Source organism: Salmo salar, chromosome 25 (assembly GCF_965601325.2).
Source record: "Salmo salar chromosome 25, fSalSal1, whole genome shotgun sequence".
NCBI lineage: Eukaryota > Metazoa > Chordata > Actinopteri > Salmoniformes > Salmonidae > Salmo > Salmo salar.
Window position 1 is genome coordinate 47,361,119 of NC_138315.1, and position 21,568 is coordinate 47,382,686.

The 21,568-nt window shown below is 45.8% G+C and overlaps 1 protein-coding gene across 2 annotated transcripts; it reads left to right on the top strand.

The window, feature by feature from the left end:
• The first annotated feature begins 1,266 nt into the window (after positions 1-1,266).
• LOC106586866 (arginine and glutamate-rich protein 1-B) lies at positions 1,267-20,553 on the top strand. 2 transcript variants are annotated; one of them, XM_014174590.3, is made up of 4 exons: positions 1,267-1,839; positions 3,711-3,975; positions 18,565-18,648; positions 19,152-20,553. In XM_014174590.3, exons 1-4 carry the CDS (start codon positions 1,508-1,510, stop codon positions 19,314-19,316), a joined length of 846 nt encoding a protein of 281 aa, XP_014030065.1. In that variant the 5' UTR covers positions 1,267-1,507; the 3' UTR covers positions 19,317-20,553. The 2 variants fall into 2 exon arrangements, with proteins under 2 accessions (XP_014030065.1, XP_014030066.1); XM_014174591.3 differs by having other exon boundaries at positions 3,750-3,975.
• Positions 20,554-21,568: the final 1,015 nt, after the last annotated feature.

Genomic DNA, 21,568 nt, shown 5'->3' on the forward strand with positions numbered 1-21,568 from the left:
TGGAAAAAGTCAAGAGGTCTGAATACTTTCCGAATACATTGTACAGTTGAAGTCAGAAGTTTACATACAACTTAGCCAAATACATTTAAACTCTGTTTTTCACAATTCCTGACATTTAATCCTAGTAAAAATTCCCTGTGTTAGGTCAGTTAGGATCACCACTTTCTTTTAAGAATGTAAAATATCAAAATAATAATAGAGAGAATGATTGATTTGAGCTTTTATTTCTTTCATCACATTCCCAATGGGTCAGAAGTTTACATACACTCAATTAGTGTTTGGTAGCATTGCCTTTAGATTGTTTAACTTGGGTCAAACATTTCAGGTAGCCTTCCACAAGCTTCCCACAATAAGTTGGGTGAATTTTGGCCCATTCCTCCTGACAGAGGTGGTGTAACTGAGTCAGGTTTGTAGGCCTCCTTGCTTTTTCAGTTCTGCCCACAAATGTTCTATAGGATTGAGGTCAGGGATTTGTGATGGCCACTCCAATACCTTGCCTTTGTTGTCCTTAAGCCATTTTGCCACAACTTTGGAAGTATGCTTGGGGTCATTTTTCCCATAGGGGATTGTAGAAAAACTTTAAATAGGGGCTGTGTTTTGTGCAGGTTTACACTGGTGTGACGTTTTGATAACCGTGTAAATCTCTCTTGGACAAGGTGACTTTTATCAACATATTCACTTGTATTTACCCGGTCGGGGGCCGAGCAGGTGCCATACCAGGTAGTGATGCAACCCGTCAGGATGCTCTCGATGGTGCAGCTCTATTCTCCAACATTAATTTCGCATTTCCACAAACTTCAAAGTGTTTCCTTTCAAATGGTATCAAGAATATGCATATCCTTGCTTCAGGTCCTGAGCTACAGGCAGTTAGATTTGGGTATGTCATTTTAGGCGAAAATTGAGGAGAAAAAAAGGGTCCTTAAGAAGTTTTAAGGGCTTGTAAGTAAGCATTTCACTGTAAAGGTCTACACCTGTTGTATTCGGCGCATGTGACAAATACAATTTGATTTGATTTGAATTCTGACAGGTATAGCGTGCTCCACCCACTGGAGTGCAGCTACTATCGCCAACAGTTAAACAGAGTATACTGCCTCCTTGAGGTTATCAAACGAGTGTCTTTTGATGGATTATTTTGTGAGAACGTATTGATTTTTTTTATTAACCATTTATTAATGTCCATCATGCTACGTATCGCACAGGTGAGTTCATCAACTCAGCACAGGAGAGTCATGCATGAGCCGGAGATAGTCGGAAAAGACCGAATGCATTGCATTGTGGGAAAAAGGAGCTAGTCGCCATCTTGCTTTAGCGCCGCAAGTTATCAGGGCAGAATAATAACCACGTTTGAATGAATATTTTTGAGACATACGAGTGTTTTAACAATTAAATTTGAGCAAATATTGCAGGTAGTGAGGTGTACGCGTGTGTAGGTGGAACACCGTGCTGTTTGTTGGAATATTTCCGACTATAGAACTAGCTAACTGGGATTTTTCGACTTGAGGTGATCATGGGTCGCTCTAGGAGTCGCAGTTCGTCCCGTTCCAAACACTCCAAAAGCAGCAAGCACAGTAAAAAACGGAGCCGGTCGCGTTCAAGGGACAAGGAGAGGTCCAAGAAGCGATCCAAGTCCCGTGAAGCGAAGAGGAACCGGCGCAGAGAATCGCGTTCTCGTTCCCGGTCAGCTACAGCATCGACCCGTAGGGAAAGGGAAAGAGCGGTCACACCGCCGGAAAGAATTGACATATTCGGCAGGACACTGAGCAAGAGAAGCGCCTTGGACGAAAAACAGAGAAAAGAGGAGGAGGAGAAGAAAGTCGAAATGGAAAGACAGAGGAAGATGTAAGTTGTAGCTTAATATTTTAGTCATAATGCAAGACATGTTTACTAGGTAGGTAGCTAGCTTGCTAATACCAAATATATTGGCGCTTACTTTTTGGCTACATGAGTTAATTAGCTAGAATGCTAACAGATATACACACAGGCATAAGCGCTAGCAAGCTAGCTAGCTGCCTACTAAATACGTGTCTTGAGGAGGCCCAAGTAAGCTATGCAAGCCTGCACCATTAGACAACCGGCTAGCTAACTAAGTCACTTGGCTGCAATTCATTTGTCTTTAGCCTAATGGAATGTATATATTTAAATTCCTTTCATTTATGCACATGTATAGTTCTACAATTGTGCAGTTGTGCGTAGGTGGCAATCTGGCTGGTCATTTGTCATGCATCACAAATCAACGACCTGGTGTCATGATTGTGGCCTACAGTGGTTTATGTGTCCTCAAAAAGATTGTCTACAACATCTCTCCTCCAAGCTGTGAGTTATGTGAGACATTATGGCCAAATGTAGTCAACGAAATATAAATTCATGATATAGGCCTTGTCACTGGTAAACTGTTTTAAAAGGGAGGGAATTCAAAACTACAGTATCTCACCTGTCAAATGAAACATGTCAGGTACCTATGCCCCTCTGGTTCTCAACTACTGAAGTCAAACCACATGATGTTCATCTAACCACAGTCACTATAATATGTACTTATGTCAGTCCAAATTAGCATTCTAGGCAAAAGACTTACGATAAGTCACAGTCCAGTCGGAAATGTAACAACGAACACCCAGAGGCACAGTTACTTCTGTTTTTATCTGTTTCAGAACCACATTCCTTTACGTGTCATACTACATTATCCATGCTTTTTGCACATTGCAAAACCCTGAGGTGTCACCATTTTATAGTGCAATTCAAGGGAAGAGAAATGTTGATGACTTTTCTGCTTCAGCGAGCACCTTGCATAATAACCCCCTCCATTGTTTTGTAGTTAGATGATATTGGTCTGACAGAGAAATAAAGACATGGGGGGGAAAACTTGCTGTTGGGCACCTTTTGGCCAGAGGCTGATAAGACGCCTGATACCTACAACACCGTGAACTACACCTGGTCTGCTGTGTGGGCTTTTACTGCACTGCCACAGGGTCACTTAACCAGCCACACAATGTCCAATAGAGACACGGACACCAGATAAGGATACTGGTTTTAGATTTCCTGGTGGTTGTGTGTAACCTGAAATCAGAGAGCGGGACAGTGTTGTGTTTTTAAGTCGTGCCTGAAGCAATGTGACAACGACTCCTGATAGTCACGTCCTGTTGATAGTGCAGCTGAAACAATTTAAAAGCATTTGAACAGTAAACAGGACGCCTGCCTTGTGTTCGTGTGCGCGACCTGACTCCTCCCCCGGGCATGCCGTTTGAACTGACCCACAACCTACGTTTACCCCCCCCCCCCCCCATTTCTCTGCTTCTCTGGACAAGCTCACTTTCACCCACTAAATGGGAGGGGGGGTCATCATGTCACATCAGGTCCCCCCCCTCATCTCCTGTTGTTAATGGGTCAAATCTGTTTCCACACACACGTTGTATGTTTAGTACATATGTCATAATGACATGCTGCAATTCCCAAATCACTGAAACACCTTTTTTTTTTTTTACATATAGCAGCTTTATAACCCTGATTTTAAACTTACAAATGCACCATTCCCAGAGTTTGTAGCTAGGAACACAAGCATTTCGCTACACCTGCAATAACACCTGCTAAATAAGTGTGACCAATAAAATGTGATTTGTTCTTATAGCAATGTCTTGACTTTCTTAAAGTTACATTGATTCAACTGTACCTGAATATGCATTGATTGTATCATGTCACTTGTGCTACCATGTCAGCAACCCTCCCCTCTTTCTCTCGCCACCCTTGCCGTGCAGCCGGCAGGTGGAGATAGAGGAGAAGCTGATCGAGGAGGAGACGGCGCGTCGTGTGGAGGAACTGGTGGCCAAGCGGGTGGAGGAGGAGCTGGAGAAGCGTAGAGATGAGATCGAGCGGGAGGTTCTGCGGCGTGTGGAGGAGGCCAAGCGTATCATGGAGCGCCAGCTGTTGGAGGAGCTGGAGAAACAGAGGCAGACGGAGCTACAGGCCCAGAAGGCCAGAGAGGTAACGCTCGGTCGTTGGGAATGCAGGCACCCCCACCTCTACCCCGCCCCACTACTGCCTTCTCTGGCAAGTGGGGTCCCCCTTCTTCCCCGCCCAAACTGGCCATGACATGTTTCAGTGCTCCAGGGAGGGTGAGAGGGTAGGACACGGCTGCTGAGGCTCAGGATAGGTGGGTTTGGTTAGAGCTCTGTGCTTTAAGGGTAGTAGACTGAGGGTTGGGTTAGAGCTCTGTGCTTTACGGGTAGTCGACTGAGGGGTTTGGTTAGAGCTCTGCTTTAAGGGTAGTAGACTGAGGGTTGGGTTAGAGCTCTGTGCTTTACGGGTAGTAGACTGAGGGGTTTGGTTAGAGCTCTGCTTTAAGGGTAGTAGACTGAGGGTTGGGTTAGAGCTCTGTGCTTTACGGGTAGTAGACTGAGGGTTTGGTTAGAGCTCTGTGCTTTACGGGTAGTAGACTGAGGGGTTTGGTTAGAGCTCTGCTTTACGGGTGGTAGACTGAGGGGTTTGGTTAGAGCTCTGCTTTAAGGGTAGTAGACTGAGGGTTGGGTTAGAGCTCTGTGCTTTACGGGTAGTAGACTGAGGGTTGGGTTAGAGCTCTGCTTTAAGGGTAGTAGACTGAGGGTTGGGTTAGAGCTCTGCTTTAAGGGTAGTAGACTGAGGGGTTTGGTTAGAGCTCTGCTTTAAGGGTAGTAGACTGAGGGTTGTGTTAGAGCTCTGCTTTAAGGGTAGTAGACTGATGGGTTTGGTTAGAGCTCTGCTTTACAGGTAGACTGATGGGTTTGGTTAGAGCTCTGCTTTACAGGTAGACTAAGGGTTTCTAAATGGGGAAGTTAAACGGCCAATATTTGGCAGTGGACAGTCAAGACATGCAGGATTCATTTGAGACTTTTGCCATGGCCGAGTTATGACAATTTACTGACTTCATCCCTTTATTTGCTCTCATCATTCTCCCTCCTTCCCCATTCATACATTCCTATTCAGAATGACTCATTTACTTTTTTACTTTCCTTACTGTAAATATCTAAAATAAAAATAAAGCTCTTTTTTTCAAATTGACATTTCATTATCAGTAACTGTCTCTGTGTCCAAAATTCAGTGAAATGTTTTATTTCCCCAGGCAGGCAGAGAACACAGATTTACCCATCCACGACCCATCCAGAAACAAATAGGGATGGAGGAACTTTGGCTTATTAGTTACAAATCAGTCCCTTTCTTAGCCCAATAGTTTATTTTAGGGCTGTAATGGTACATGTATTCATACTGAACCTTCTGGTACGGGGACCTCGATTCGGTCCTCACTTTGAACCCGATTGAATATATATAAAAAAAATATACAAACACTAGGTCTATAGGCTATGCCTACGCTACGTTGTATATCTCTAGAGTAAATCTCAGCAACAAAAAAAAACATTTCAGGCTTTTCTGTTGAAACAACTAGAGCCTGTGAACACGTTGTAATCAAAATTCAAATCTTCGTTGGCGAATTTCAAACTGTTGCTTTTGTGAGGCGCAGCCGGGAACTAGTTCTGTACGATGGCGAGTGGTGGGGGTCGATAAACCAGAATTGTTTAAATGTCCAGTTAGGGAACATTTTTAGGCTTTCCAGTAGATTACAACGGCGATGGACAGAGAACGTCACCACTGCTCACCTAAGAATAGCCTATGCAGCTGCCAACACTAAACACGCTGACACATTTACACCGACATCACCTCAGTATGCCTACCACCGGGGGAAAAATCCTTATTCAAGCAGCCCTTCGCAGCTGATTCTGACTGGGTCAAAGAAATTACACGCGATAGGTATGTTTATAGCTGCGGACATGCGCCCATTCCCGATGGTTGGAAAGAATAGGGGGTTTTAGCACCTTGTGAAAATTCTCACGCCACGTTACGAACTTCGCCCTCTCACATCTATTTCAGCAAACAGGTAGTACCAGCTCTATATAAGCAAAGCTAAAGCCCAAGTTGTCCATGAATGGGCCCAATGCACCCCGTGTTGCACTTCCTACAGATGTCTGGACCTCCAGGGCTACAGAGAGCATCTTAACGGTGACAGCCCATCACATTACCCCAGAGTGGAAGATGAGAAGTACTGTGCTACAGACAAGCTGTCTTTATGAGGCACACAAATACGCATATTTTCCTCTTTGGTAAGAGAACATTCTAGCATGGGTCCTATACAATATCTGAGCCATGTTTACATGTTGATTTCACACGCGTATTGCACTTTATTTTAGTGTTGTTGATGAGTAATCGTGTTTTCATTTTAAAGTGTTGATATGCCTGATTTGTGCTTTCATCAGGCATGTGACTCATGATCATATACTGCGCCGTGATAAAGTATTTTCCCCCTTTCCCAATTTTTTCTTTTTTCTACTATTGCATATTTTTGATACTGAATGTTATCAGATCTTCAACCCAAACCTCATATTAGATAAAGGGAACCTGAGTGAACAAATAAAACAACATTTATATTCTAGCACAAGCTGTTCCTGGAAGACTGTGTGGTCACGCTCTCCGCTGCCGATGTAAGACCTTTAAACAGGTCAACATTCACAAATCCGCAGGGCCAGACTGATTACCAGGACGTGTACTGCGAGCATGCGCTGACTAACTGGCAAGTGTCTTCACTGATATTTTCAACCTCTCCCTGTCCGAGTCTGTAATACCCACATGTTTTAAGCAGACCACCATAGCGCCTGTGCTTAAGAACACCAAGGTAACCTGCCTAAATGACTACTGACCTGTAGCACTCACTTCTGTACCCATAAAGTACTTTGAAAGGCTGGTTATGGCTCACATCAACACCATTATCCCAGAAACACTAGACCCACTCCAATTTGCATACCGCCCCAACATATCCACAGATGATGCAATCTCTATTGCACTCCACACTGCCCTTTCCCACCTGGACAAAAGGAACACCTATGTGAGAATGCTATTCATTGACTACAGCTCAGCGTTCAACACCATAGTGCCCACAAAGCTCATCAATAAGCTAAGGACCCTTGGACGAAACACCTCTCTGCAACTGGATCCTGGACTTCCTGACGGGCCGCCCCAAGGTGGTAAGGGTAGGTAACAACACATCCGCCACCCTTATCCTCTACACGGTGGCCCCTCAGGGGTGCGTGCTCAGTCCCCTCCTGTACTCCCTGTTCACTCATGACTGCACGGCCAGGCACGACTCCAACACCATCATTAAGTTTGCCGTCAACACAACAGTGGTAGGCCAGATCACCGACAACAACGAGACAGCCTATAAGGAGGAGCTCAGAGACCTGACCGTGTGGTGATAGGATAACAACCTCTCCCTCAATGTGATCAGGACAAAGGAGATTATTGTGGATTACAGGGAAAAAACGACAGAGTACGTCCCAATTCTCATCGACGAGGCTGCAGTGGAGCAGGTTGAGAGCTTCATGTTCCTTGGTGTCCACATCACCAACAAACTAACATGGTCCAAGCACACCAAGACAGTTGTGAAGAGGGCACAACAAAACCTATTCCCCCCCAGGAGACTGACAAAATTTGGCAACTGCTCGTCCTCCAACCCCAAGGCATTACAGAGGGCAGTGCGAACGGCCCAGTACATCACTGGGGCCAAGCTTCCTGCTATCCAGGACCTCTATACCAGGCGGTGTCAGAGGAAGGCCCTAAAAATTGTCAAAGACTCCAGCCACCCTAGTCATAGACTGTTCTCTCTGCTACCGCACGGCAAGCGGTACCGGAGCGCCAAGTTTAGGTCCAAGAGCCTTCCAAACAGCCTCTACCCCCAATCAAATGGCTACCCAGACTATTTGCATTGCCCCTCCCCCCCTACACCGCTGCTACTCTGTTATCATCTGTGCATAGTCACTTTAACTCTACCTACATGCACATATTACCTCAACTAACCAGTGCCCCCCGCACATTTTATTCTGTACCGGTACCCCCCTGTATATAGTCTCCACATTGACTCTGTACCGGTACCCCCTGTATATAGCCTCCACATTGACTCTGTACCGGTACCCCCCCTGTATATAGTCTCCACATTGACTCTGTACCGGTACCCCCCCTGTATATAGTCTCCACATTGACTCTGTACCGGTACCCCCTGTATATAGTCTCCACATTGACTCTGTACCGGTACCCCCCTGTATATAGTCTCCACATTGACTCTGTACCGGTACCCCCCCTGTATATAGTCTCCACATTGACTCTGTACCGGTACCCCCCTGTATATAGTCTCCACATTGACTCTGTACCGGTACCCCCCTGTATATAGTCTCCACATTGACTCTGTACCGGTACCCCCCTGTATATAGTCTCCACATTGACTCTGTACCGGTACCCCCCCTGTATATAGTCTCCACATTGACTCTGTACCGGTACCCCCCTGTATATAGTCTCCACATTGACTCTGTACCGGTACCCCCCTGTATATAGTCTCCACATTGACTCTGTACCGGTACCCCCCTGTATCTAGTCTCCACATTGACTCTGTACCGGTACCCCCCTGTATCTAGTCTCCACATTGACTCTGTACCGGTACCCCCCTGTATCTAGTCTCCACATTGACTCTGTACCGGTACCCCCCTGTATATAGTCTCCACATTGACTCTGTACCGGTACCCCCCTGTATATAGCCTCCACATTGACTCTGGAGTGGTACCACCCGTATATAGCCTCCACATTGACTCTGTACTGGTACCCCCTGTATATAGCCTCCACATTGACTCTGGAGTGGTACCACCCGTATATAGCCTCCACATTGACTCTGTACTGGTACCCCCCTGTATATAGTCTCCACATTGACTCTGTACTGGTACCCCCCTGTATATAGTCTCCACATTGACTCTGTACTGGTACCCCCCTGTATATAGTCTCCACATTGACTCTGTACCGGTACCCCCCTGTATATAGCCTCCACATTGACTCTGGAGTGGTACCACCCGTATATAGCCTCCACATTGACTCTGTACTGGTACCCCCTGTATATAGCCTCCACATTGACTCTGTACCGGTACCCCCTGTATATAACCTCCACATTGACTCTGTACTGGTACCCCCCTGTATATAGTCTCCACATTGACTCTGTACTGGTACCCCCTGTATATAGTCTCCACATTGACTCTGTACCGGTACCCCCCTGTATATAGTCTCCACATTGACTCTGTACTGGTACCCCCCTGTATATAGTCTCCACATTGACTCTGTACTGGTACCCCCCTGTATATAGTCTCCACATTGACTCTGTACCGGTACCCCCCTGTATATAGCCTCCACATTGACTCTGGAGTGGTACCACCCGTATATAGCCTCCACATTGACTCTGTACTGGTACCCCCCTGTATATAGCCTCCACATTGACTCTGTACCGGTACCCCCTGTATATAACCTCCACATTGACTCTGTACCGTAACACCCTGTATATAGCCTCCACATTGACTCTGTACAGGTACCCCCTGTATATAGCCTCCACATTGACTCTGTACCGGTACCCCCTGTATATAGTCTCCACATTGACTCTGTACTGGTACCCCCTGTATATAGCCTCCACATTGACTCTGTACTGGTACCCCCTGTATATAGCCTCCACATTGACTCTGTACCGGTACCCCCTGTATATAGTCTCCACATTGACTCTGTACCGGTACCCCCCTGTATATAGTCTCCACATTGACTCTGTACCGGTACCCCCCTGTATATAGTCTCCACATTGACTCTGTACTGGTACCCCCCTGTATATAGCCTCCACATTGACTCTGTACTGGTACCCCCTGTATATAGCCTCCACATTGACTCTGTACTGGTACCCCCTGTATATAGTCTCCACATTGACTCTGTACCGGTACCCCCTGTATATAGCCTCCACATTGACTCTGTACTGGTACCCCCCTGTATATAGTCTCCACATTGACTCTGTACCGGTACCCCCCTGTATATAGTCTCCACATTGACTCTGTACCGGTACCCCCCTGTATATAGTCTCCACATTGACTCTGTACCGGTACCCCCCTGTATCTAGTCTCCACATTGACTCTGTACCGGTACCCCCCTGTATCTAGTCTCCACATTGACTCTGTACCGGTACCCCCCTGTATATAGTCTCCACATTGACTCTGTACCGGTACCCCCCTGTATATAGTCTCCACATTGACTCTGTACCGGTACCCCCCTGTATATAGTCTCCACATTGACTCTGTACTGGTACCCCCCTGTATATAGCCTCCACATTGACTCTGTACTGGTACCCCCCTGTATATAGTCTCCACATTGACTCTGTACCGGTACCCCCCTGTATATAGTCTCCACATTGACTCTGTACTGGTACCCCCCTGTATATAGCCTCCACATTGACTCTGTACCGGTACCCCCTGTATCTAGTCTCCACATTGACTCTGTACCGGTACCCCCCTGTATATAGTCTCCACATTGACTCTGTACTGGTACCCCCCTGTATATAGTCTCCACATTGACTCTGTACCGGTACCCCCCTGTATATAGTCTCCACATTGACTCTGTACTGGTACCCCCCTGTATATAGTCTCCACATTGACTCTGTACCGGTACCCCCCTGTATATAGTCTCCACATTGACTCTGTACTGGTACCCCCCTGTATATAGTCTCCACATTGACTCTGTACTGGTACCCCCCTGTATATAGTCTTCACATTGACTCTGTACCGGTACCCCCCTGTATATAGCCTCCACATTGACTCTGGAGTGGTACCACCCGTATATAGCCTCCACATTGACTCTGTACTGGTACCCCCTGTATATAGTCTCCACATTGACTCTGGAGTGGTACCACCCGTATATAGCCTCCACATTGACTCTGTACTGGTACCCCCCTGTATATAGTCTCCACATTGACTCTGTACTGGTACCCCCTGTATATAGTCTCCACATTGACTCTGTACTGGTACCACCCGTATATAGCCTCCACATTGACTCTGTACTGGTACCCCCTGTATATAGTCTCCACATTGACTCTGTACTGGTACCACCCGTATATAGCCTCCACATTGACTCTGTACCGTAACACCCTGTATATAGTCTCCACATTGACTCTGTACTGGTACCCCCTGTATATAGCCTCCACATTGACTCTGTACTGGTACCCCCCTGTATATAGTCTCCACATTGACTCTGTACCGTAACACCCTGTATATAGTCTCCACATTGACTCTGTACCGGTACCCCCCTGTATATAGTCTCCACATTGACTCTGTACCGGTACCCCCCTGTATATAGTCTCCACATTGACTCTGTACCGGTACCCCCCTGTATATAGTCTCCACATTGACTCTGTACTGGTACCCCCCTGTATATAGCCTCCACATTGACTCTGTACTGGTACCCCCCTGTATATAGTCTCCACATTGACTCTGTACCGGTACCCCCCTGTATATAGTCTCCACATTGACTCTGTACTGGTACCCCCCTGTATATAGCCTCCACATTGACTCTGTACCGGTACCCCCTGTATCTAGTCTCCACATTGACTCTGTACCGGTACCCCCCTGTATATAGTCTCCACATTGACTCTGTACTGGTACCCCCCTGTATATAGTCTCCACATTGACTCTGTACCGGTACCCCCCTGTATATAGTCTCCACATTGACTCTGTACTGGTACCCCCCTGTATATAGTCTCCACATTGACTCTGTACCGGTACCCCCCTGTATATAGTCTCCACATTGACTCTGTACTGGTACCCCCCTGTATATAGTCTCCACATTGACTCTGTACTGGTACCCCCCTGTATATAGTCTCCACATTGACTCTGTACCGGTACCCCCCTGTATATAGCCTCCACATTGACTCTGGAGTGGTACCACCCGTATATAGCCTCCACATTGACTCTGTACTGGTACCCCCTGTATATAGTCTCCACATTGACTCTGGAGTGGTACCACCCGTATATAGCCTCCACATTGACTCTGTACTGGTACCCCCCTGTATATAGTCTCCACATTGACTCTGTACTGGTACCCCCTGTATATAGTCTCCACATTGACTCTGTACTGGTACCACCCGTATATAGCCTCCACATTGACTCTGTACTGGTACCCCCTGTATATAGTCTCCACATTGACTCTGTACTGGTACCACCCGTATATAGCCTCCACATTGACTCTGTACCGTAACACCCTGTATATAGTCTCCACATTGACTCTGTACTGGTACCCCCTGTATATAGCCTCCACATTGACTCTGTACTGGTACCCCCCTGTATATAGTCTCCACATTGACTCTGTACCGTAACACCCTGTATATAGTCTCCACATTGACTCTGTACCGGTACCCCCCTGTATATAGTCTCCACATTGACTCTGTACTGGTACCCCCCTGTATATAGCCTCCACATTGACTCTGTACCGGTACCCCCTGTATATAACCTCCACATTGACTCTGTACCGTAACACCCTGTATATAGCCTCCACATTGACTCTGTACAGGTACCCCCTGTATATAGCCTCCACATTGACTCTGTACCGGTACCCCCTGTATATAGTCTCCACATTGACTCTGTACTGGTACCCCCTGTATATAGCCTCCACATTGACTCTGTACTGGTACCCCCTGTATATAGCCTCCACATTGACTCTGTACCGGTACCCCCTGTATATAGTCTCCACATTGACTCTGTACCGGTACCCCCCTGTATATAGTCTCCACATTGACTCTGTACTGGTACCCCCCTGTATATAGCCTCCACATTGACTCTGTACTGGTACCCCCTGTATATAGCCTCCACATTGACTCTGTACTGGTACCCCCTGTATATAGCCTCCACATTGACTCTGTACCGGTACCCCCTGTATATAGTCTCCACATTGACTCTGTACCGGTACCCCCCTGTATATAGTCTCCACATTGACTCTGTACTGGTACCCCCCTGTATATAGCCTCCACATTGACTCTGTACTGGTACCCCCTGTATATAGCCTCCACATTGACTCTGTACTGGTACCCCCTGTATATAGTCTCCACATTGACTCTGTAACGGTACCCCCTGTATATAGCCTCCACATTGACTCTGTACTGGTACCCCCCTGTATATAGTCTCCACATTGACTCTGTACTGGTACCCCCCTGTATATAGCCTCCACATTGACTCTGTACTGGTACCCCCTGTATATAGTCTCCACATTGACTCTGTACTGGTACCCCCCTGTATATAGTCTCCACATTGACTCTGTACTGGTACCCCCCTGTATATAGCCTCCACATTGACTCTGTACTGGTACCCCCCTGTATATAGTCTCGCTATTGTTATTTTACTGCTGCTCTTTAGTTACTTGTTACTTTATTTTTTTTCTTCTTTTTTTTTCTTGTCTGTATTTTTTTTAAACTGCGTTGTTGGTTAGGGGCTCGTAAGTAAGCATTTCACTGTAAGGTCTTCACCTGTTGTATTCGGCGCATGTGACAAATAACATTTGTATTATTTTATTTCAGTAACAAAGTTAAGCAGCACCCAATGCCCCTGTGTGAAAAAGGAATTGCCCCCAGACACTCAATAACTGGTTGTGCCACCTTTAGCTGAAATGTCTCCAACCAAACACTTCCTTTAGTTGATCAGTCTCTCACTTCGTTGTGGAGTGATTTTGGCCCACTCTTCCATGCAGCACTGCTTTAACTCAGCGAGGTTTGTGGATTTTTAAGCATGAACTGCTCATTTCAATTCCTGCTACATCTAAATCGGGATTAGGTCTGTACTTTGACTAGGCCATTATAAAACTTCAAATGTGTTACTTTTTAGCCATCTGCATGTAGAATTTGATTGTGTGCTTTGGATCATTGTCTTGCTTCATGACCCAGCTGCCCTTCAGCTCACAGACAGATGGACTGACATTCTCCTATAGAGTTCTCTGATACAGAGCAGAATTCATGGTTCCTTCTATTAACGCGAGTTGTCCAAATACCGAGGCAGCAAAGCACCCCCAAACCTTCACCTTTCCATCACACTTGACCGTTGGTATGAGGTTCATACTGTGGAATGCAGTGTTTAGTTTTTGCCAGGCATAATGGCACCCATCTCATCCCAAAAGTTCAGTCAAGTTTGCCAAAAAGCACCTGGAAACACCTGAATGATCATCAAGACTCTTGGAAGAATGTTCAGATAAGTTTAAGTATAACTTTATGGATGACATGGGTCCCATTATGTCTGGTGAAAACCAAACACTGCATTCCACACAGTAAGAACTTTATACCAACGGTCATGCATGGTGGTGGTAGTGTGATGGTTTGCTGCCTCAGGACCTGGACGACTTGCCTTAATGGAAGGAACCTTGAATTCTCCTCTGTATCAGAGAATTCTACATGAGAATGTCAGGCCATCCGTCTGTGTGCTGAAGCACAACTGAGTCATGTAGCAAGACAATGATCCAAAACACACAATCAAGTCTACATGAAGATGGTTAAAAAGCAACAAATTAGATGTTTTGGAATGGTGTAGTCAAAGTCCAGACCTAATCCCAGTTGAGATGTTGTAGCAGGACTTGAAATGAGCAGTTCATGTTTAAAAACACACAAATGTCGCTGAGTTAAAGCAGTTCAGTATGGAAGAGAGGGACAGAATTCCTCCACAGCGATGTGAGACACTGATCAACAACTGCAGGAAGCATTTGGTTGCAGTCATTGAAGCTAAAGGTGACACATCCAGCTAAATCAAATTGTATTGGTCACATACACATGGTTAGCAGATGTTAATGCGAGTGTAGCGAAATGCTTGTGCTTTTAGTTCTGACACTGCAGTAATATCTAACAATTCCCCAACAACTGCCTAATACACACACATCTAAAGGGATGGAATAAGAATATGTACATATAAATATATGGATGAGCGATGGCCGAACGGCATAGGCAAGATGCAGTAGATGGTATAGAGTACCGTATATACATATGAGATGAGTAACATAAGATTTATTAAAGTGGCATTGTTTAAAGTGACTAGTGATCCATTTTATTAAGTGGCCAGTGATGAGTATATATGTTGGCAGCAGCCTCTAAGTTAGTGATTGCTGTTTAGCAATCTGATGGCCTTGAGATAGATGTTTTTCAGTCTCTCGGTCCCAGCTGTGTTGCTGACCTCGCCTTCTGGATGATAGCGGGGTGAACAGGCAGTGGCTCGGGTGGTTGATGTCCTTGATGATCTTTCTGGCCTTCCTGTGACATCGGGTGCTGTAGGTGTCTTGGAGGGCAGGTAGTTTTGCCACCAGTAATGCGTTGTGCAGACCGCACCACCCTCTGGAGAGCCTTGCGGTTGCCGTACCAGGCGGTGATGCAGCCTGACAGGATGCTCTCGATTGTGCATCCTTAAAAGTTTGTCAGGGTTTTGGGTGACATGCAAAATTTCTTCAGCCTCCTGAGGTTGAAGAGGCGTTGCTGCGCCTTCTTCACCACGCTGTCTGTGTGGGTGGACCATTTTCAGTTTGTCCCGTGATGTGTACGCCGAAGAACTTAACTTTTCACCTTCTCTACTACTGTCCTGTGTCCGTGATGTGACTGGTTTTCTTTTTTGTTGTCTGTGATTTCCTGTAGATCCTGCCACATACGTCTCGTGTCTGAGCCGTTGAATTGTGACTCCACTTTGTACCTACACTGACATTTATGGAGTGTCTAGGGGCAGTTACTTTTTCACACCAGTACATTGGGTGTTGCATAACTTTGTTAAATAAATCAAATACATATACTTATTTTATTTCATAAAAAAAAAAAAATTAACTTAACTCAGGTTCCCTTTATCTAATATCAGGTTTTGGTTGAAGATCTGGTAACATTCAGTCTCAAAAAGGGGGAAACTATTTTTCCCACCACTCTATATGGCATCAGAAATACCAACACTGTATTTTCCTAAACATTTTTAAAAAAGCACAACTAACTCTTGGCATTCCATTTTCCCGCTGTACCGAAACCGAACCGCGACCCCAAAATGACAGTACGTACCGACGGCAAGTAGCCTGGTGGGTAGGAGCGTTGGACAAGTTTCTGGATTGAATCCCCGAGCTGACAAGGTAAAAATCTGTCGTTCTGCCCCTGAGCAAGGCAGTTTAACCCACTTGTTCCCCGGGCGCCCATGACGTGGATGTCGATTTTTAAGGCAGGCCCCCCCCCCCCCCCCCGCACCTCTGATTCAGAGGGGTTGGGTTACATGTGGAAGACACATTTCAGTTGAATGCATTCAGTTGAACATCTGACTAGGTATCCCCCCTTTCGCTTAAGTGACCCCCCGCCCCCCCAAAACGACAATACGTTCCGAACACTGACCCCAAAACGACAACGTACGGAACCGTCACCCCAAAACGACAATACGTACGGAACCGTCACCCCAAAACGACAATACGTACGGAACCGTCACCCCAAAACGACAATACGTACGGAACCGTCACCCCAAAACGACAATACGTACGGAACCGTCACCCCAAAACGACAATGCGTACGGAACCGTCACCCCAAAACGACAATGCGTACGGAACCGTCACCCCAAAACGACAATACGTACGGAACCGTCACCCCAAAACGACAATGCGTACGGAAGAACTGTCACCCCAAAACGACAATACGTACGGAACCGTCACCCCAAAACGACAATGCGTACGGAACCGTCACCCCAAAACGACTACGTACGGACGAACCGTCACCCCAAAACGACAATGCGTACGGAACCGTCACCCCAAAACGACAATACGTACGGAAGAACCGTCACCCCAAAACGACTACGTACGGAAGAACCGTCACCCCAAAACGACAATACGTACGGAACCGTGGGTTTGGTGAACCGTTACCCATAGTTTGGACTCCCGAGTGGCGCAGCGGTCTAGGGCACTGCATCTCATTGTAAATCAGAATTTGTTCTTAACTGACTTGCCTGGTTAAATCAAAACAACAACAACAAAATCTTAGTGGCTAATTTGGTTAGTGTGGTCTATAATCTTCTCAGTAGATTGAGAGACTGGGCATAGACAATATATTGGTGAAGCTAGCTCTTCCCCCAGGCTTAATTTAATGAGGGTCAGGTTTGTCTATAGTACTGTAATAATGTTCTGTGAATGAGTGGAGCAGCCAATGCCCAGCCACCTTGACTCGCACAGTGATCGACCGGTGGCTCAGTACTAATCAGGTGAGAAGTGGCCCCAGTGCACCTCACTGAGCTACCCCCTCCCCCACCATCGCTCTTATTCAGACCCCCCCCCCCCACCCCCCTTTCCAGATGCAGCAGTAGACCTGTCACTCCACTCTGCTTTCTGTTTTTTGAATAGATAGCCTAATAAAAGTACATGATTACATACACAATTTAGTTTAGTGTGTCCAATAAAGTTTATATTATCGTCCTCTCTTAATCCTTGTTTTGAATAGCTCCCATTTTAGAAGGCATCTGCTCTGGGATACGTAACAATGAAGGACCTCCATTTCCTGTTTCCTGTTTGCAAGGTCAACGATCTCTGGTCTAACCCTGTCTGTTAATGCTACTTATTTAATACTGCTTTTTTTTATGTTGAAACTAACACGTTTTTAAAGAACAACCAACCACAGAAAATGTTCTTGATTTGATTTGACGTCCTCATGACTTGCTTCTCTTTAGGGGTGTTTTTTAATATATTTTTTCTTAATTTCATTTTGATTTCTGGACCTTGTGTTCTGGACCCTGTGATTTCTGTGTTAACACCATTTGACCTGAGCTGGCCTGCAGACAGCTCCCAGCTCATGTGCTGTGCTGTGTTCAGGCCTCCTCCACACTGTACTCTACTGCTGCGGTATGTTGTCTCCATGTGAACTGAGCCAGAGAGAGCGGCTTTAAAGAGTGCGAGCTGGGCTGCAGGCGGCAGGCTAGCAGTACACAGATCAGTTTTAAAGAGGAAGGCCACAGGCGGGCCGGGCGCATTTGGTGTATGGCAGCCTCCCCCAGGAGCGCTTCTCTCTCTGCAGGGGACACAGTCTGGACGAGACAGTAAATATTCAACCGTTTTAATGCTGAATGTAGGTACACAGGCAAGGAAAATGCGTAGGTATACGTACATTGGTGAGCTTAAACTATTCACTCCTTTTTTAAATGAGTTTTTTCATCCATTTTCTCTTGCTTGATAAGAAAGAAGCAAATAGATTTTCTTTTTTGTATCTTTTATTTTTTATATCTGCTATGTAAGTGTGACGAGTGGGTTTCCCCTCTATATATATTCTCTTTAATGAACCAGTGAAGGCTACAAGTCTTATTGAGTGATTCCTGTATGGGCAGGGCTTCTTTTTGCCTTTTGATATATTTTGTGCTCCTGTGTTCTGAAAGCATTCTGCTTGACAGAGAGAAGAACGTATGGGAGAGGCTGGTTGTGATGGGAGAGGCTGGTTGTGATGGGAGAGGCTGGTTGTGATGGGAGAGGCTGGTTGTGATGGGAGAGGCTGGTTGTGATGGGAGAGGCTGGTTGTGACACACTCCTTTGTGTAGGATGAAGACGAGTGACTGCCCACGTGTGTGTGTTGAGAGGCCAATAATGTATACATGGGAGTGTGTGTGTTTTGGGGGTGTATGTGTTGGGAGTGTGGGGATGTATGTGTTGGGATGTTGTGCGGCTGTATCCTGTGCTAACATGGCGTTGTGTCTTTAGGAGGAAGAACGATCCAAACGGGACGAGCTGGAGAAAATCCTGGAAGAGAATAACCGCAAGATCGCTGACGCTCAGGCCAAGCTGGTAAACCCCCTGTTTCCTCCTCTCTGTTCTGTTCAAACGGGGCAATTCTATGATGAAATATGGTCGTTCTTGATATTGAAATACGTGGTCTTTGTAGCTTTCATGCGAAATGCGGTAGTGGCATTTTGTTGTTATGCCATTTGAGGGTGTTGACGTAAATTCCCTTCTGTGAGAAACGCTACTTTAGAACAACACAGTACCACATCCTGGCACCGGCTTTGCCTTGATGCTTATCACTAACCATTAACAATAAGTGTTGTTTTTTCCCCTTTCGCCTGTTTATATTCTGGTTCTGAAACTTGACTCATTTTGTAAGATGGATTTTTATTTGGACATGTACAAATCACTATTGTGGTAAACAAGGTGAAAAGCAGCAGCAACAACAATCTGATTCTAATAACATCTTGGTGGCGCTCAGAAAACATGAACAGTTTGTGGGCATTTTGGCATTGCAGGATCTCTATCCTGACCCGTGTGTGTGTGTGTGTGTGTGTGTCCACCAGGCTGAGGAGCAGTTGCGTATCGTAGAGGAGCAGAGAAAGATTCACGAGGAGAGGATGAAGCTGGATCAGGATCGCCAGCGGCAGCAGAAGGAGGAACAGAAAATGATCCTGGGCAAGGGAAAGTCCCGGCCAAAGCTCTCCTTCTCCCTCAAAGCCACCGAATGAGTCTCTCATCCCTCCTCTCTTCCTTCTCCTGCCCTTCTCATCCCACCCAGCTCTCTGCTCCTCCTCCTCCTCCTCCTCTCTGAAACGCTAGCTGTGTGGAAGGCTGAAGGAAGGGAAGCTCACGGCGCTGTCCTGCCACACACCGCCCTGCTCTACAGACCTTTCCCAACCAAGCCTTGGAGGGAGTCCCACCCACCTCAAACACCTCGCCGCTTGACCCCTTTGACCCCCCCCCCCCCCCAACCTCCCAATGACTTTGTGTTTTTTATTTTTAAGGATTTGATCTGTCATGTACAAAACTGTCACTACTTGGTCGTCTTACTGTGGCCCACGAGCGGTTGAGTGCCCTCTGTTTCTTTAGGGTAAGTGTGTTCTGTTGAAGCTCATTAAAACTGTGGGGTTTAGGAGTTGGCCTAGGTTTTCCTGTGCCGTATGAGTCTAACGTAGAAAGCTGATTTTCTCCAAGCAGGGCTAACCTAAAGTGATGCTGCAGCCAGGGCTAACCTATACTCAGTAAAGCACGGTGAACCTCCACCTGACAGGTTAATCTTCAACCTCCCTACACCTCACATCAGATGTTTTTATACTCACGTTTCTCCTCGATTTAGATTAGCATCAAATACAAAAACCAAAACATGTGGACAAAGAGACCCCACTGCTGCACAGGGGAACCCAGGCCAATTCCCAATCTACCCATGGAGGTGGTCAGGTTGGCGTTGCAGGGTTGGAGCAGGATACGAGTCTCATCCATGGTCAGGAGTGGAGGTGGGGGGGGGCGGGAGACGAGAGACATTTCCTGTATGATGTAATATTTAGAGTCTCTGTCATGTGGTGTCCTACTCCTGTGAGATAATATATGAAATGAATCCAAACAACAAGGGATTTATTAATCGTGCATCATTTTACTGAACAGTTACTGTTTCAATCTGAGTGAATTGTGCTCTGAAGTAGCCGGTTTCGGACCTCCTGCTCCTTAGTTTGTGTAGAATATTAACTTTCCCCTTCAACTCACTATTGGTTCCTAAAGGATGTCAAAGTCCAGGTAAGATTGACTAGCTACATGGTTTAGGTCTGACAGAGACAGAGAGAGAGAGAGTGTGTGTGTGTGTGTGACAGTATGTATGGCTGACCTCTGGTAAGGGGCTTCATGAGTAAGTGAAATTTGTCTTGTGGTAATTTCCCCAATTTGTTAATGGGGACTGAACAATTTACCAATAAATCCATTGAATGCATACAACTGTCTCGGATTGTGTCTTCCGTTCAATGGTTATTTCCCATTGGTCAAAATATCTAATTGGTCAAAGGACCAATTATGTGAATATCAGAATTGGGCTGCATGTGTAAACCGCCAATAACCACGTTGCTATGCTAGTAAAGTCCATATATAAAAAAATCAGGAAAGCTGTGATGTAATAGGAAGTTTCGGGTACAATTTTATAAATGCTGACATTTGTTCATTCGACATGGTGTGGTCTTTTTGTGTCAGTAAAATGTATTATGCGAGAGAATGGCTAGCCAGTTAGCGAAAATGGTGGTGGAAACGCCTTTGTGCGCAAATACTAATATAATAATCATATTAACGCGAATTTCGGGAATCACGCGATGATATGGTTGTGTGGTCCTCTCAATAAACATACGGAAAATCATGCAGTTTATTAGTCTACTGCATAAATTATAATTAACGTCATAGTGATCTTAATGCTCATTTCCAACCGATATTGAAGATCTTCTGGTGACATGATCAATGCTTGACTGCCGTTTGACAAATACAAATATTCTTTCTCTTTTACATAATAATGCCATGTAGAGCAGCCTACGAGCACTGAACCTGCGAGCTGTTGGCTGGAGCTACGTGTCGAGATCAGAGTGGGCACGTTTTGCTGTTTTATTAAAGCAACAGTTTTTGTGAACACAACTATTGGTAGTGTTGAAACACTTAACTTTAGATTTGTATTCGGTACATGAACACGAGTTAAATAAAATACACTATAAGAGAAAAGGTAGGTTTATTTTGTTTTGTTTTTGGAGCGCACTGTAATCATGCACTGGTTATTTCCCCCCAACAACTCAGTTCGGTGAAAAAGCCACTGGTGTGGAAAATGCTCATATTTTCTTTATGTGAATATTATATTTGCATGTAAATCTGTCGCCAGTTGGATGGAAAAATAGCTAATGCATCACTATTTGCTCATGGATTTTCTCAGGATTTTCCCCAGTGAGCCACATTCCAGGGGATTTTTAATTTTGAACTG